Source organism: Haemaphysalis longicornis, unplaced genomic scaffold (genome assembly GCF_048455015.1).
Source record: "Haemaphysalis longicornis isolate Haplotype H1 unplaced genomic scaffold, Haemaphysalis longicornis Haplotype H1 scaffold_10, whole genome shotgun sequence".
Classification (NCBI taxonomy): domain Eukaryota; kingdom Metazoa; phylum Arthropoda; class Arachnida; order Ixodida; family Ixodidae; genus Haemaphysalis; species Haemaphysalis longicornis.
The window spans coordinates 14703250-14719773 of NW_027526204.1; the positions used below are offsets into that span (position 1 = coordinate 14703250).

Below are 16524 nucleotides of genomic sequence, written 5' to 3' on the forward strand. Positions count from 1 at the left end.
TGTCGCACGGGAGGCCTTCCCAGCTGAAAAAAAATATGGGCTCACGCCGTCGTTTTAACTGGGCAAGTCTCTCTTCAACCGAAAGGGATTCGCAGCTACTTGGCAAAGTGAAATTTCAGCACAAAGGGCGACGGCGGGTTTCGGTAGTTTAGGGGACAGCCCTTTGGTAGCCGTTACCTGGGCTTCGCGGGAGCGGCGTCTGTTTATGGCCGCGTAACCGAGTGAGTGAACGCACCAGCGACAAAAGAAAACAGAGAGGAGCGTCCAGCGAAGTATGAGATATAGAATACGACACGTGCGGCTACGGCGTCATTTCTCTCACTGCCTTTCCCTCACACATGCCTCATGCGTCACCACCAACGAGCATCCTCGCCTGACACGTTTCCCCGACCCTGTTCCATTCTCCGCTAATCTAAACCTCTTCACATTTGCGCGGGAAGTTCAAACACGACTCGAAACAACGTGCTCGCTGCTCGCTTTGCGGGGCTAATCCGAACCACGTGAAATTTGGGCGGGAGGTTCAAAAACAACTCACAACATGCTGGCCGGTGGCTGCGGTGCGCTGCGAGGTAGCAGCAGAGTAGCCCACGCCGCCGGCAGTTCGCTGATCACGCTAACACTTCCTGAGACGCAGCAGAAATGCGTCGTGACAGAGAAGATAGGAGCTGGCGCTGCGCACAATTTTCATATTAGGGCGTATTGTAATCTGCAGTGCATGTTTAACGCCCATTCGGGCTTCTGTTCATTTTTCGCAATCATCTGATAACCGCACTACCGCCGTTAGCTGCCGATTGCGCTACTTCCCAAAAGGGCATCGGCGGAGGAGAAGGAAAAATAGTTGTGAAAGAGGTGTCAGCGGTGGCGAGGAGGGGCCCCGAAGCGGCGCCGAGTAAATCGATGACACCGGAATGAAAACTGGGGGGTAGACATATACTGCTTTCAGTAAAACATAGGTATATTAGTCTTTTTGATCAGATGACAGGTCATTACACCGCTACAAAGGGGAACCCAATAGCAATCATCATCATAATCATCACCATGATCATCATCAGGCGGGTTTCTCTCCCTACCACCGTTGGGGGAGGGAGGCTCGCGCCGCTGACGCCCAGCTGCGGCTTCCTTTGCGCGAACGGTGACATGTGTTCCCGCTGAAGGCGCTGTCGTTATTGGCCGAGCGCCCATTAACGTTCGAGCCGACACAAGCGAACCAAAGCTGCGCTGTGTAACCATATTTCACACTGAGTCGAACCAGGTTTAATGTCTTCATGGCTCCTCTAAAGCAGACCTCCTTGTTTCCTTTCATTTGCGGTGATAACGAATGGTTATGACACTACGCTTTATATTTGATATTCTTATTCTCTGGGCTTTATCCCATCGCTAGAGGGACTGTAAAATATTTTGCCTCACGTAATATTTTCTAAGGTCAAGGGAACAATATGCACGTGAAAGACGCATGCGTTAATTTCAAATCAAAGCCTGCGTTGGCTTTCTGATCGCACTCTCTGAAGCGCGGCAGGTGGATGCCGAAGGAAAAGTTTACGTTTTACGCTACGGGACTATAAAGTTCACCGGTGGTCATTTGAAGCAAACTGAAAAGAGTCCTTTCACTTATGTATTACGATTACTGGTGAGGAGCTTTCTACTATTGTCTGATGCCAGAAAAAAAAAATACGGACGCCATTCCACTCTCCAAAAGTGGATGTGCAGCGAATCGCTTGTAAACCACTTCTCATTCTGATAGGGAAGAGCGTGAAATGCTCGTTGTTGTCTCGGCGGGTTTGTGGCTTGCCCTCAGCTTCTCGGGCAGCAAATGCTGGGTCCCGCCTAGCCTAATGCATGCGCTCACCCTCGAATGACGCCCTCGCCCTTTTTAGAGAGTAGCCGCAAACATGTGTTGAATTCCAATGGTAGATCCGGAGCGGGCACTGTGCTCCACCGTGGAGCGCGCCGACTCCGCAAAGAGCAGGTACTTCGAAGCTGCCTTTGGAACGCAGCCGCTCAAACGGAAGAAGAGTGCGGAACCATGACGGGAACAGGAAATCCATAGAATCCTTGGCGTCGCGGTTCCCCGACATCGTCTAGTTCCCACCGCGGGTGCGTTCATCTCGCGCTGCGCGGCTGGAGGAGGCAGAGAAGGCGAGCAGTGGCCGGAAGCGCAGACGGCGGTGACGTTGGCTACGTCATGCGGCAAAAGTACGCGCCTTAGTGAGTTTCGCCCGACTCCGCCGATTTCGGGTTCCCAGATTGGGGAAGAAAGCGCCAAACTGGTCAACTTTAGCTTTTGTTTGGCTAGAAAAATGTCTTTAAACGCAGAGCATTTCTTTAACTCACGATGTCACCCGGCGTTGTCGGCGTGCCTCGGCGTCCGCAACATCCGTTCCAGGTGCGCCCTCTCCCCCACTCCTCCTCTGAGGCATCACGCTACCCTCCTCGCTCTCAACAACAGGTCCGCACCCCTCCCCCTACACTATATAAAAAAACAATACTTACCGGCGCCTGGTTTCGATCCCACGACTCCGCGGGCGGAACGCAAGGTACATGGTGCTCTACCCACTGCGCCACAAAGCCGACACAGAATGGAAGGCTACGAACGCGCCTTATATCCTTGACTCATTCAAACTACGTCAAGAAGCTGCTGATACAACGCATTGGCTTGGCAGCCGCACATCGGACGCAATGGCAAACCCGTTTTGTCTTATCGTGCAGGTCTTCGCTGTTTTGCTTCATGTGCAACCACTGCACTCATGCGCCCGGTTTGGACTGATCGGACAAGTGCTTCATCTGGACGACAACTCATCCGCCCCACATGACCACTGTGCCATCAGCGAAGTCTTCTTGCCGCTCATCGTCTCTTCTGCGCTTGCGCCATCATTGGTGACGTCAGACCACGTGGCTTCATTGGCGCTTATAAAGAGCCGCCTTTCGACGGACATGATCAGTGGGCTTGGCAGCAGCACATCGGACGCAATGGCAAACCCGTTTTGTCTTATCGTGCAGGTTAGTACTTACTTGCCTGCAAAATGTATTCGTAGCGACAATCGTTTTTTAGTGTTGCTGCCTTGCCCACTTGCTCTCGGAAGTGTTTTACTCGATGTCCTGTCTTTCAAAATAAGTCTTTTAACTTGTGGCGACGTTGAGGCAAATCCGGGTCCTGCAGAGAATGAACTTTTGCTTCAGATTCTTGCAGGCCAGGCCACCATGACTGCCTCAATAAACAACGTACTGGAAAAACAGGGAAAGATAGCAGCAGATATCGCGGGAATTACTGATAGATTGAATGCTCTTGATGCCCAAATGGCGGACCTTAATGCTCTGCAAACAGAAGTAAATAACGTAGGATCGACGGTCGCCAAACTTGAAGGGCACATGACAGCTTTAGCCAACAAGGTTGACGAACTAGAAAATAGGAGCAGGAGAAACAACTTGATTGTGTTCGGTTTAGAGGAAGAAAGTAACGAAAAACCTGAAGACCTTATCACTGCCATTAAAGATACTTTGTTTAAAGAAAAACTCGAAGTGACCACAGACAGCATTGAAAGATGCCACAGATTGGGTAAAAAGAGCGGCAGTAGCCGCCCTGTAATTGTTAAGTTCTTCGACTTCCCTGAAAAAATGGCAGTGCTAATGGCTTGCCACAAACTCAAAGGAACTACTGTCTCGATATCCGAGGATTTTTCTTCCGATATTCGAAAAATTAGAAAAAAGCTATGGCAAAGTTCATCCGAAGAGCGCGAAAATGGGGCAAAGGTCAAACTAGTCTTTGACAAATTAAAAGTGGACGGGGCTATGTTCACTTGGGATGATAAAAAGAACAAGCGGTGCAAAATCTCCAAGACTGTTAAATGACCTTCAAAACAAAACAGACGAACCAAAGAAGCCCTTGCCATTTTAAATATGAATTGTCGAAGTGTAGTGAATAAAACAGCCCAGCTAGAAAGTGTGCTACTTTCCCACGGTCCTGACATAGCAGTGCTCACAGAAACATGGTTACACGAGGATATATACGACAGTGAATTTGTGCCAAAGAATTACAATGTTTTTCGTAGAGATCGTGGGAGCCGAGGTGGAGGGGTCGCCGTTCTTTTAAAAAAATCCGTAAAGGTCGTGAGAATGCCTGATGTGGAAGAGATGGAAAGTGTTTTTTGCAAAGTGTTTATTAATAACGTTGCATATGTTCTTGGAGCCATTTATAGGCCTCCAGATTCTTCAATTGGTATTTTAAAACATTTAAAAGATTACCTAAGTTGCAACGTAAAACAGGACGACAAAATTATTCTCACGGGGGATTTCAACTTGCCAAACATAAATAGGGCCGCGCTGTCATCCCGCTCAGACAATGTTGTAGAAAATGAAATCCTTGAAATTGCGTTTAGCTTTGATCTATTGCACATTGTGAACGACCCTACTAGAATACAAAAGGATTCAGAGTCTATTCTGGACCTGTTGTTTTGTGAGCGGCAATATAAAGGAACATGTTTTACGCGAAGTGGTGCCGGGTATCTCTGATCATAAAGCAGTTGTACTAACCTTAACCGCCGTCACCATAACTCGGAGCAATGACATTCATTATTTCCCCAATTTTTCCCGTGCCGATCACGAATCCATCATTGATATGTTGGATTTACAGTGCGACAATTTTAAAGATAACACTTGCAGTGTCGACGCATTGTGGCATACCTTTAAAGGCATTGTTCGTGAGTGTATTCAGCGATTTGTGCCTTTGATAGGAAGAAAAACCACGAAACACAACCCCTTGGTTACTCGGGATACATTGCACCTACAAGGAAAGTTGAAGAGACTGAAGAAGAAGGCGAGAAAGAAAGGTGGTAATGAATTAAAATCAACTATTGGAAAAATATCCCTAAAATTAAAACAGCAAGTTACGCAAGACAAAGAAAAGTACTTTAGCACTCAGCTTCCATCCTTTATTAAATCATCCCCAGAAAAGTTCTGGAGAGCTATTAGCCCCCGCAGCAGCTCTTCTGATTCCTTTTTAATTGATGGAAAGCTTGTGAATGACCAAACCATAGCTTGCTCGGCTTTTAATAGTCATTTCAAAGCAGTGTTTACGAAGGACAATGCCCGCCTCCCGCATTTTAGTCTGGATCTCCCCCCCGTTCCTGATATTTCTATTTCTGAGTATGGTGTATTTAATTTGTTACTGCAACTTGACGTTAAAATATCCACGGGACCTGATGGTATTTCCAATGCCTTCTTGAAGCAATATGATGAGTGGTGCGCAAAATATTTATGCATCCTGTATACCAGATCTCTAAATGAAGGTGTTCTACCGGAAGACTGGAAAACCGCTAAAATAAACCCTTGCATAAAAATGGTGACAAAGCATGCATTTCTAACTACCGCCCTATTTCCCTGACATCAACAACGTGCAAATTACTGGAACATATTATCCATAAACACCTGATTAAATTTCTTGACGAACATAATGTCTTGACGAATGCACAACATGGTTTTCGGAGCGGGTATTCCACTACGACACAATTAGTTGAAACTGTTCATGATTTTTCACAGGCAATAAATGAAGGTAAACAGATCGATGTTATATTTATGGATTTCCGTAAAGCATTTGACAAAGTCTTGCATACTAAATTACTGCACAAATTAGGCTGTATAATCAGAAACGAAAAAATACTAATGAATCAAAGCCTACTTGTCGAACCGTAACCAATTTGTTGTTCTGAATGAAGCTTGTTCAGGCAAAGTAACAGTTGATTCCGGTGTCCCTCAGGGATCGGCTCTAGGCCCGCTCTTATTTTTCTTGTTTATAAATGACATTGTCACAGCCCTGTCAGTTCCAGTTAAACTATACGCTGATGACTGTGTATTATATGAGAAAATTAGTTCCGTTGAACATCAGGCCAGGCTAAACGAAAACTTTGCGAAAGTAATTTCTTGGTGCGATAAGTGGCAAATGTCAATAAACTTTGAAAAAACGATATTTATGAGAATAACACATAAAAAGCGACCGCTTTTCTTTTCTTACACAGCAAACAACGTTTTACTTTCAAAAGTGCAGGAGTACAAATATCTCGGTGTTTGCATTTCAAATGACCTGTCTTGGACGAAGCATATTGATGTTTAACCGCAAAATGTCTTCGGAAACTTTTTTTCTTAAGGTGTTCGTTAAAGTCCTCCACACCCGATCTACGCCTTCTTGCCTACAATTCAATAATTCGCCCGATAATGGAGTGCGCAGTCGTCATTTGGGACCCTTTCACTAGGAGTAATATAGAAAAATTAGAAAGAACACAAAAGAAAGCAGTTCGATTTATATGTAACTCATATGGTCGCTCCTCCATTACTGAACTCCTAAACAGAAGTGGGTTCCAATCAGTTTCCGAGAGAAATCGCATCTGTCGCCTAAAATGTCTTTTTCAGTTAGTCAAAGGGCACTACCGTGTAGATACGTCGCACATTTTATCCTTTTCTTCAGGTTATGCTACCAGAAAACGGCACTCCCTTATGATTACACCACTTGTTCCGCGAAATAACTGTTTTAAATATTCTTTTTTTACACGTACCATTCTAGATTGGAATGACCTGGTGAATGACGTTGTTTCACTAAGTTCATTATCTTTATTCGAGTCGCACTTGCTTTGATTGATGTTGTTGTCTTTTGTTTCTATTACCTGCCATCGACTATGTTTCTGTATAACTTTGTGTCATATTATGTACTCGTTACAAAGATGTAACCCACCCTGCTAAGGTCTCGTTACGAGATCGCAGTATCTACAAAAAAAATTCACTACCTGTGAGCGGAACGCGAGGTACATGGTGCTCTTCCCACTGCACCACAAAACCGACACAGAATGAAAGGCTACGAACGCGCTTTATATCCTTGACTCATTGAAACTACGTCAAGAAGCTGCTGATACAACGCATTCACAACCACCAACTCCCCAAACACTAAACGTTAACGCAATACACCCACCCCCTATGCGACGCATTTACTCGAGTCCCCCTCGCAAGGAGATGGGCCCTTTTTTTGGCGGTTGGGCTTGTTTTGGGCGAGTTTTAGGTTCGGGCACGTGCACCAAATTAAGGCAATATTTCAAGCGCAAGCGAGATATCTGCTCGCGTTCGGAACTTGCCTACTGGTAGTTGGTGCATCGATTCCGCATTGATATCTTATACCATTGCAACCGGGAATTATAATCTTCTCAAAACAGCAACTCGGTTGTGTCTGTAGGAACGAGGTCTAAAACCTGTACGCATGTAGTATAGTTCCCGACACCATGTTTGATGATTTGGCAATACACGAAAAGAGAATCACTTCTTCCTCTGTATGAACATCGCCTTCTGCAAGCAAATGTGGATGGCCTGTCGGGCATATCCGTGATGAAATTCTGGAAAAACGCAAAAATTGCCAGAAATAGCGCAGAAAATTGATGTTTCCTCTTCTCTCTGAGCTTTTGTCTTCCTTTTATCTTTGCCGATTGTCACAAGCGGCCGGCCGGGCCTTCAATTTTTTCATTGCGGCGGCCGACATAACGGCCTCCCCGGTAGGGGACGGCCATTTTTGGTGGCACTTCGGCACCTGAGTCGGCCCGTCCACTTTTCCCGCGTTTGCTTTTTTTTTTTCTTTCACCTGCCCTTCGTTGTCGCTGCTCCGAAGAGAGCAAGAACGGGGTCACGGCAGTCCGGCTCGCTCGCCGCGTCTCCGATTCCGGGAAGGCGACATCGCAATCACGCGAGCAGCCCTGCATGCGGCGTGGTGGCGGGGGCCCAGGGAAACAGAGGTGGGGGACAGGGGACAGGGGTACAAGGGTGCGGTCCACATGGCACAAGCAAACTTCCACAGGTTGCTCGCCCTGGGACCGTTGTTGGACTTGAAGGGAGTGTACCGGCTGGCATGATGGGATAGCGAAATAGCACGTAAGCGCGGGTGGCGCGATGAGGATTACGAGTACGAGGGACGGTAGACTAGCATCGAAGAAAAGTTATCCGATAGGGAGCTAGATTTTTGGATGGAGCAGGAATGAATGAAAGAGCTCGGACTAGGTATCAAGGGTGACATGCATGTGCTCCAGCAGCAAAAGCTGAGATTCGTGGAAGAATGCGAAGAGGAGCAGGGAGATAGGTCTCCACAGATTGAGCAGAGAAAACTCAGGGAGAAGAGAGAGGGAGAACTAGAGGGTCAAAGAAAGGCTGTCATCATGGCACAGGCGAGGTTGGACAGTTTGCTTTCCATGGGACAATTGTTTGATTTGAAGGGAGTGCTTTTGTTGGCATGGTTGGATAGTGAAATAGCACGTAAGCGCGAGTGGCGAGATGAGGATTACGAGTACGAGGGGTGACAGACTAGCGGCGAAGAGAAATTATTCGACATGGATCTCGATCTGAGGATCGAACAGGAGTGGAAAAAGGAGCTCGGCCTTCGCGCCAAGGGTGACACGGATGTGCTCGAGCGGCAAAGGCAAATTTGCGGGGAGGAATTTACAAAGAGGAGGAGAGGAAACGTGCTGCAGAGATCAAACAGAGACCGCAAACGGAGAAGGAAGAGACAGGGTTGGCACAGAAGGCGGAGATATGCCACCCAGAAGCGTTTGAGCTCGAGCTCTCGAGAAAAAACTGTGAGGAGCACTCCAGAAGACAAGGACATTTTGAGCCGGGGCTCGAGGGAAACAAGACTGAGGCGCAGTTAACGAGCCGTGGAAAGTCTGAGCCCAGAGAAACAAGACTGAAGCGCAGTTAACAATCCGTGGAAAGTCTGTGCCAGAGGGCGAGAGAAACAAGACTGAGGGGCAGTTAACCAGCCGTGGAAAGTCTGAGCCAGAGGGCAAAATAGAACACCGTAAGGGTCAGAAACGTCGTCGAGGAGAGGGGGCTGAGGCACCGAGCTTTCGTCGGAGTGGCGAGGTGCTGATTATTTACAGCTGTGTTCTGGCAACCGAAGGTTTTGACTACGATTTGGTACATGCGCGTGAGAGAGCGATGCTCGCTTGCGTGAGGCACTCGGGGGCCAGCACACGCGGAGTTCAGACTCCCGCGGGAGAGAGAGAGAGATAGGGGCCTATGGCTGTCTGTCATGCTGGCCACGCAGTCGCACGTGGGGTTCAGGAATCATCTGAGTGATTGTCGCTTTGTACCCCCTCGGGAGACTGAAGCACAACTTCCGCATTTGAAAAAAAGAATAAGCCAGAGGAGCAGACACCCGTGGCAAAGTTGCCATGTTCAGCTGTTTTACAAACATACCACACACTTTGCCGTGTCTGGAATTCGCCACCTTGGAGACGACATTCTTTTAAGCTGAATTGAAGAGCACAAAAAATTGATGAGGACGCAGAATCCCAGCTCGTTTCTGGTGTGATGGAGCTAACGACGGCAGCGGGGCCCTGCAGCACTTACCATCGATAACTCTGAATTTATTTTGGGGTAAAGTCTTATTGTCCTAGCAATCTCCTCCCTTAAGAATTATAAAAATCCGTTCACCATCACCGAAGCTACGCGCGATGATAAATCACGCATAATGGTTCCCTCTCAACTCGACCGCGGTCAACCAACGCCACCGAGAGGAAATAGGGGGCGTTGGGCCAACGTGGCGAAAGCTGCGAGCTCTCTCCCGGAGGTGGGGGCGGCTCGCGGCGTTCTCTTCAGCGGCCTTTGATACATCACAGGCCGCGAAGTTTTCTTCTTTTCTCCGCAACGTGGAGGGTCGACTTCCGTTCAGGTGCGACAAAAAGCTGGCATGGCTGCCCGCTCGCAAGCTCGCGCTCAGGCTGGTAGGGCGTTTTTCAAGCAATAAACGTTTGTTGTCGAGTGGTTTCGTTGAAAGGTGAGTATTGAGTTTGTCGGGCGCACTCAAAACACAAAAGAAACGCCAAAGCTGTGCGTACAGGTTCAGGCATGCAAGAGGTTGGTACACAGCGCCGACGACGGCGAATCGTCACCGGAAATGCGAGAAATAGGCCGGGAAGTTGATCAGCGAGAGCCCGTAGGACAGCCATGGCATCAATGACATCGTTTAGCCTATGCCAGGGCTGCACAATGAGGAAAACTGAAGTTAGCGCGGATGGTTTTTCCGCGTCTTTCACGGCGATGTGCGCTCTCACCTCTTCACATGCACGCGTAATATTTTGCTCAGGTATTCCTGGAAGTGTAATCTAAACGTCGCGCAGGGTTACTTGTGCTGCACAAAACCTGTTTCAGGGTCCCTTTAGGGCAGTACTTTTTATTGTCCTGTGTTATGCGGTCATCTCAAAGCGCCACTTTCCAGCTATCGGGAAGGTGACCGGAACGAAAAACGCGCCCCAATTCCCCCTGTGAAGGTGATTGGAAAGCGGCGAAGCTGCGAACGACACCCGTGCGACGTCACTTAAATTCACACACATGGCTCTACAAAGAGTGAAACCAGAGACAAGTGAAATGCACTTATAACCAGTACTTCAAAGAGATATTATTTGCTAAGGTTAAATCAATGCATGATCATGAACGCTGGCTGGTTGAGTTTTATAGGTGAAGCACATGAGCGGAAACCATCTTTTGTAAAATTGAAGAAAGCTCAAACCCGGGGTGAGACGATCTAACTTCTCCGTCTCTGCCCCCGCCGACGGAGGCGACGAGATCGACTGCAGAGACGGAGAAGTGGGATGCCATGGGTTGGTGTGAGCTTCCTTTGATTTTGATAATTCCTAGCGCATGTGCAACGCGCGCAGACGGCCACTACACGTGCTGTGGGCGAAGCTCACAGTGGCACGACAGGTCGCGCGATGCTGTCGCGTGATATTCAGTGATAACGCAGGCGGGTAAACCCGCAGATGTGCTCGGTGGGTGCGCCGTCTGTCTCCCCCTCTTTGCGTGGGCTCTTAGCTCATCGCTAAGACAATGGGCGCTCGTTCCGTTTCTCAATTCGTTCAAGGTTCGATTCCTGGTGGTGCCAGTAACTTATTTTATTTGTTTTCCGGAGTTTTCTGTTGACACCAATGGTCGCGACCGAACCTCTGGGGGGTAGAGGTAAAAAGCGTTGCTTCAAAATGTATGGCAGATTCATTGGGTCATTTTAAAGAGTGCACGAGTATCTTACCCCTCTCCGTCGCGAAATTGACGTTCGGCCCTACACTCGCACCATTATGGGACGCAGGAGAGCGCTATTCTGACGCACATCGCATATCATGCAAACGGTGTTCAGCCTTTAATCGCTGTTTCTTCGTCGCCCACCAGAATCGGCATTTCCGCGCCGTCATTCCCATTCCATCCTCTTTCACGTCTACTCTTTCGCTATGTGTAGGGGTGTGGAGGGCGCGAATTTTGAATCGCATCCGGAATAAATCCATTTACAAGAACTGATCGAACTTACTGACCGTCACCACAGGGCGCGCGGCTGCGTGGTAGGCGCTCCATATAAATGTGCTACGTTTAGTGTTGTGTTTCGCCTGGGCAATGGATTAGGATGTGATTTCAACCATTACGTTGCCGAATGCACGCACGTAACTCTTTTATACTTACACAAAATTGGGATGTTCGCTGGTTACTCACTGCACATACCCTCGCGGTCTGCAACTGTACATGCATGAGGCTAGGAAACCAGAGGGAGCTGCGCGTCTCAAGGCCAGCGCAGGAGGCGCGCCATTTCACTCGGCGCGCGGAAGGCTACTGCGCAAAGATAGAAAGGAAAGTAGGAGAGGCGTCGTAGTGTCGCTTACCTGTTGCTGGGTCAATCTTGATGACGCAACCCCCATTGTAGCAGGCCACCCAAAGCTTGTCCGTTTGGTCAATGGTGAGGCCGCCGGGGTTGCCCAAGGACGAGAAGCTGGAGTGGTTGAAGTCCACCACGGCCTTCTGATTGCCTGCACAGAAGCATCACCGGAATTTCGCAGACTTAGTTATCTAGTTAGCTTGTCGCTTCACTTGCCTTCTTGGTTCAATAAAACCCTTTTTTTCTTTGTTTAGTGCGTAGTCGTGCAACTAACTTGATATATTCCTTCCTAGTCTTGAATCTTATGAACCCAAGGTTGGACTTTTGTGGCCAATCAATCAGTGTTGCAGAAAAAAATATATACGGCTGTTTTTTATGGGCGAAGACCTCTAGGCGCTGAGGCCGTTGGCGTCTCCGGTCGTCCTCGTCGTCGTTATCGTCGTCTTAATCATCGTTTCGTGTAGTCACGGTACTAAAACACTGGGATACTCGTTTACGCCTCGCGCTAGAACGTAACGCGACCACCCAAAAAAAACACCGGGACACTCGTTTACGCCTTGCGGCCGAGATCTTCTTGCTTCAAAGACTAGAAACTTTTACAGCAAAGCTGTAAACCTCTACGCCCACAACGGTTTCATCTCCGTTGGCAAAAACGCCAAGGTGCCAAGAATGCACTTATACACTGCTGCTTCGCTCTCCCCCTGTTTCACGTAAGTGAAGATGGCCCAGGATTTGTTGGCTACCATATCTATTCCGTAAGTGCCACTGAGCTAGTATAAGTCTCGTTCCTCACATTTCCTTAATGTAGTCAGTGAGCGCGTTACAATTATTTTAGTCCTACGTCAGATACACGTTTTGGTATTGTAACACTATTTTTCAGTAGTCTCAGATATTTCGTTGCTGATTCCGGGTAACCACACACTCTGTCTTTCCTGTTACCGGTTAAGTTGGCCATCGGAAAGTAACTTGAGCGTTTGGTCACCGATTATCGGTGTAGATTCGCGCTTACAGTTACACCTCAACAGACGCATTGTTTAATCATCTGTTTGTACTTGGTGTGTGGCGCATACTTTTTATATAGGGAGATGGAATCACTGTTTATCAAGTAATGGCTTGTATTGTTGTAATTTCTGGCTTTTTAGCAGCCAAGTTTATGAATTTCGTCCAGTTAATTCTCCCCCTACCTGTATATAATACTCGAAAGTCTTGGTTATAATACTCGAAAACACCGCACTTTTATGGTACCATCCGGCACTGAATTAGGAGCGAAATGCAGTGATTCCTATGTCAAAACTCGTAAATGTGGGTTTCATTCTCTATTGGTAAATATGTAGGCGTTCTTCCAATCTTCCGCAAGAGGGGCCACGTCTGTGCCTGAGAATAACTTGAAGTTGATTCATGTGCTGCCTAACAGCCGAGGGATGAGGATGATGATGATCATCATAATACTGACCAAAAAGGCATTTTAATTCCGAGCAGTGTATTTGGCCCCATAAACGGGACATGTATGACTATTTAAGCTTAGTATTTTAACCAGGGTGTCGAACCGGAACCGGAACCGAACCGAAAACCGGAACCGAACCCGAATTTTCACCCGGAACCGGAGCTGAACCGGAACCGTATTTTTTCCGCCATTTTGGAACTGAACCCGAACCGGAACGAATTGAAGGAACCGTTCCGAACCGGTTCCGGGGCGTCAAAACTGCAATTTCTAGTTTTCGATTGTGGTGCCACCTTTTGTTTGAAGATATTTTTACCACCCGCCCGACAGCACCACAAAATATTTTGCATAGTCTGCAGTAGCACAATAACCCATCAGGTTCTGTGCTTATTATTAGCCTCATTTAATGTAAAGTTGACTGTATATGCTATCAGTTTGCTTTAGATACTGCTTATCACCCTAAGTTTGGTTTTTCATTCAGAAAAAGTTAAGCTAGAACGTATATCCGAAGGAGCACATCATGGATTGTTCCTCATGATTTCTATCGGCATGGTGTTTAATATTGTGTAAACTTGTTAATGTGTTGTTAATTTGAGTGAATTCCTGCCCCCCTATGAAGGCATTCTGGAATATTATCAACAATAAATCAATATCTTCCACTCATTATAGTTTGAATAGGCAGTTATATAAAAACAGCGGTGAGACAAACACTCCCAGTTCTCCAAGTCATCGGTACCGTTTTTTGTAGAGTGCCGTTGTGTACCTTCTGCTCTCAGAGAGCATGAGAACTGAAAAAAAATTGGAGGGCTTTGTAATTTCCACTTTCAAAGTAGGTGCGACCGAATTTCTGTATTATCTTGAGTCTTCTCTACCTTTGAGTTAAGGGTAGCATGAAAAAAAGTCGAATAATGCGGATTAGCAGGTGGACTGGAGTGGATTTGTGAGATGAGTGGATGAGCTAGTGAGGATTAGTGGGATTGGTGTGTTGAATAATTTGGTTTAGAGGAATTAGAGGGTCGGTGAAGGTGAACTAGAGGGTCTTACCAACCACGATCCCTTTGTGGTCCTTGGTATTTGTAAATGCGGCAGTCTCCTTCTCGACCAATCAGAAAATTTAGTTTCGCAGAAAATAGCCGGAAAGTTATGTGACGACCACCTGAATGCTATAAAATGCCTTTCTTTAAGCACGTTTTGCGCTGTTACATTGTTTCTAGTGTAAGAGTGACATCTCGATCTGAAGTAAGTAAATAATTACCTAACGCATATTTTATACTCATCTGAGGGTTTTCAAAAGTATACAGGGTGTTACGACGATAATTGGAAAGTTCAAAAAAATTTTCGTCAGCGAACTGCTGCTCGGTTCGCGCTCAAACTTCACACAAAGGTCGCATTTTGTGGTCTATTTTGTTTGACACCGGGAACAACGACGGCACTTGCCTGCTTATTGTGAAAATAAGTAAAAACGATTTTCGCCTATGGGAAAATGGCGGCCCAGGAAAATGGCGGTCTCAGGGTCCCAAGCTGTGTCGAGTGCCTGGGACCCTGAGACACCTAGTGGGAGGCAGCAACAAATCTTCTTCAAACACCCCCCCCCCCCCCACCCCCCTTAAAGGAGTACTGACATGAAATTTTTATGTTACGTTTTTTTCGCTGCTATGCGTGCCTACCAGCCCACTAATCATAGAATGACAGATTAGACGGTCGAGCGCAGCGTAAACATTCATTTACGGCGTCGTTTATTCGTGCCAGTTTCGGTTTCGACTGAAAAACGCCGAGCGGCCGCCATGACAGCATGTATAACATGACGTCACCATTCTTGCCGTATCGCTGCCTCTCTGGAAGCGCGCGCGAGCGAGCGCACGCGCGCGCCCAGACCGGTCGAGGTCTTCGCCGTCCCCACAGGCCCGGGCAGCATGACGTCAGTCCCAAAACCATGACGTGTACACACGCCCGAGCAGCGCGCGCCAACCACAGCCAGCGCGTCGGCTTCGTCACGGGAGCCCCGACGTCGGCAGTTTGGGGCACGTAGCAGATGATGTCACGTCGGCCCGCTCTGGGCTTTCTCGTGCGGGCGGAAATTAAAATGGATTTTAAATATGTTTCGCTGAACGGTTGCTGCTGAAACTTGCTGGGAGATATCTCCTGATAAAAAGGAAGCGTTTTACATAGTTATCTCAGCTTTGAAATTTCGTGTCAGTACTCCTTTAAAACCTCCACCTTTCTACGGAGCTTTGGGAGAGACCCTTGGCCAGCTCAGGCCTCGAAGATCAGCTGTGCCTGATCTAAAGTGCTGTCGACTCGGCCCGAGATCAAGGCGTCCTTGAATGAGGACGCCTCTCTGAAACTTTTCCTCGATTTAATTATAGTTCATTCCCTCTCTCTCTCTCTACAAGCGACCATTACCACTGCTTGCGACCTTACTAAGTTACTACCTTTCCTAGAACCCAATCGCTGCCACCTGTGGCTGAAGTGTCATTAGCAAGTTGTAATCGCTGGTCAGTGAGCCCTTATCCTTCCTTCTAACCAGCATGTTAGCAGATGGAAGGTGTGTAGAATGGCATCCCTTTAAACGCCACCTGCAACGTTTTAAAGTGGAGACTGATCCTGACGCTGGACATTTTTCGACTTCTAGCATTGCTAATGATTTCGTGTTAAAGCTAAAACGCCGTTGAGACTATGGGTAAGTAAAAAGTGTAACAGACCAACCAATTTATTTTAAATGTGAAATTTTTTTCCCTGGCTGTGCGAAAATACGTGCGCGTGCGCACGTGCGTGCGTCGACATCTGATGTTAGCAAAATAGACAGCGGGCGCACAGCCTCTCTGCTACCCAGATAAGATTCCTGCCCCAAAAATACGCCTCCCGCTTGCCAGTAAACTACCTGTCTGCCTGCCTGCCGGCCAGCCAGAAGATTTTGACGAGGTTGGGGGATTAGGAGACGAGGGGCGGCCCGCCGGCTAGTGGGGGGGGGGGGGGGGGTGGGGGGGGCTGGTGTGGAAGGGCGCGAAGGCGCTCCACGGAGACACTCGAGGGTATACCAAAAAACGATGGTGTACGGACGGGTTGTCTCGTTAGGGGACGGACGGGGCAATGGACATCCTGCAAGGAGGCTGTACATTGCCAGAAGGTTATGGCGAGAATGCCACACCAAGGAAGATGAGGAGGAGGAGTCGGAGGCACCGGAGTGCTGCCAACTGATCAGGACGCTACAAGCTTGCCTTCCAGAAGACTGAGGCAAGGATACATCATTTGGAAACGAGGTGCGGCCCGCCACTCGTCGGCGAGGGGAGTGGATCTCAAGTCGGTACAGCGACGGCTAAGTAGAGCCACATTTTAGAGCGCAGGTTTTAGGCGCCCGCTCCTGTGGTTTCGCGTACTCCCTTAGCGTCGCCCTCGTTTTAACCGAGAGAACGAAAAGGCCACAGAA

At 47.9% G+C, this 16524-nt stretch overlaps 1 protein-coding gene across 1 annotated transcript in view; it reads right to left on the reverse strand.

The window, feature by feature from the left end:
- The window catches only part of LOC144157618 (regucalcin-like), a 62311-nt gene that overhangs the window by 11335 nt on the left and 34452 nt on the right, over window positions 1–16524 (reverse strand). The window contains exon 4 of the mRNA XM_077688446.1: window positions 11664–11807. Within this exon, the coding sequence (XP_077544572.1) occupies window positions 11664–11807 (144 nt within the window). The remainder of the gene's footprint in view (window positions 1–11663; window positions 11808–16524) is intronic.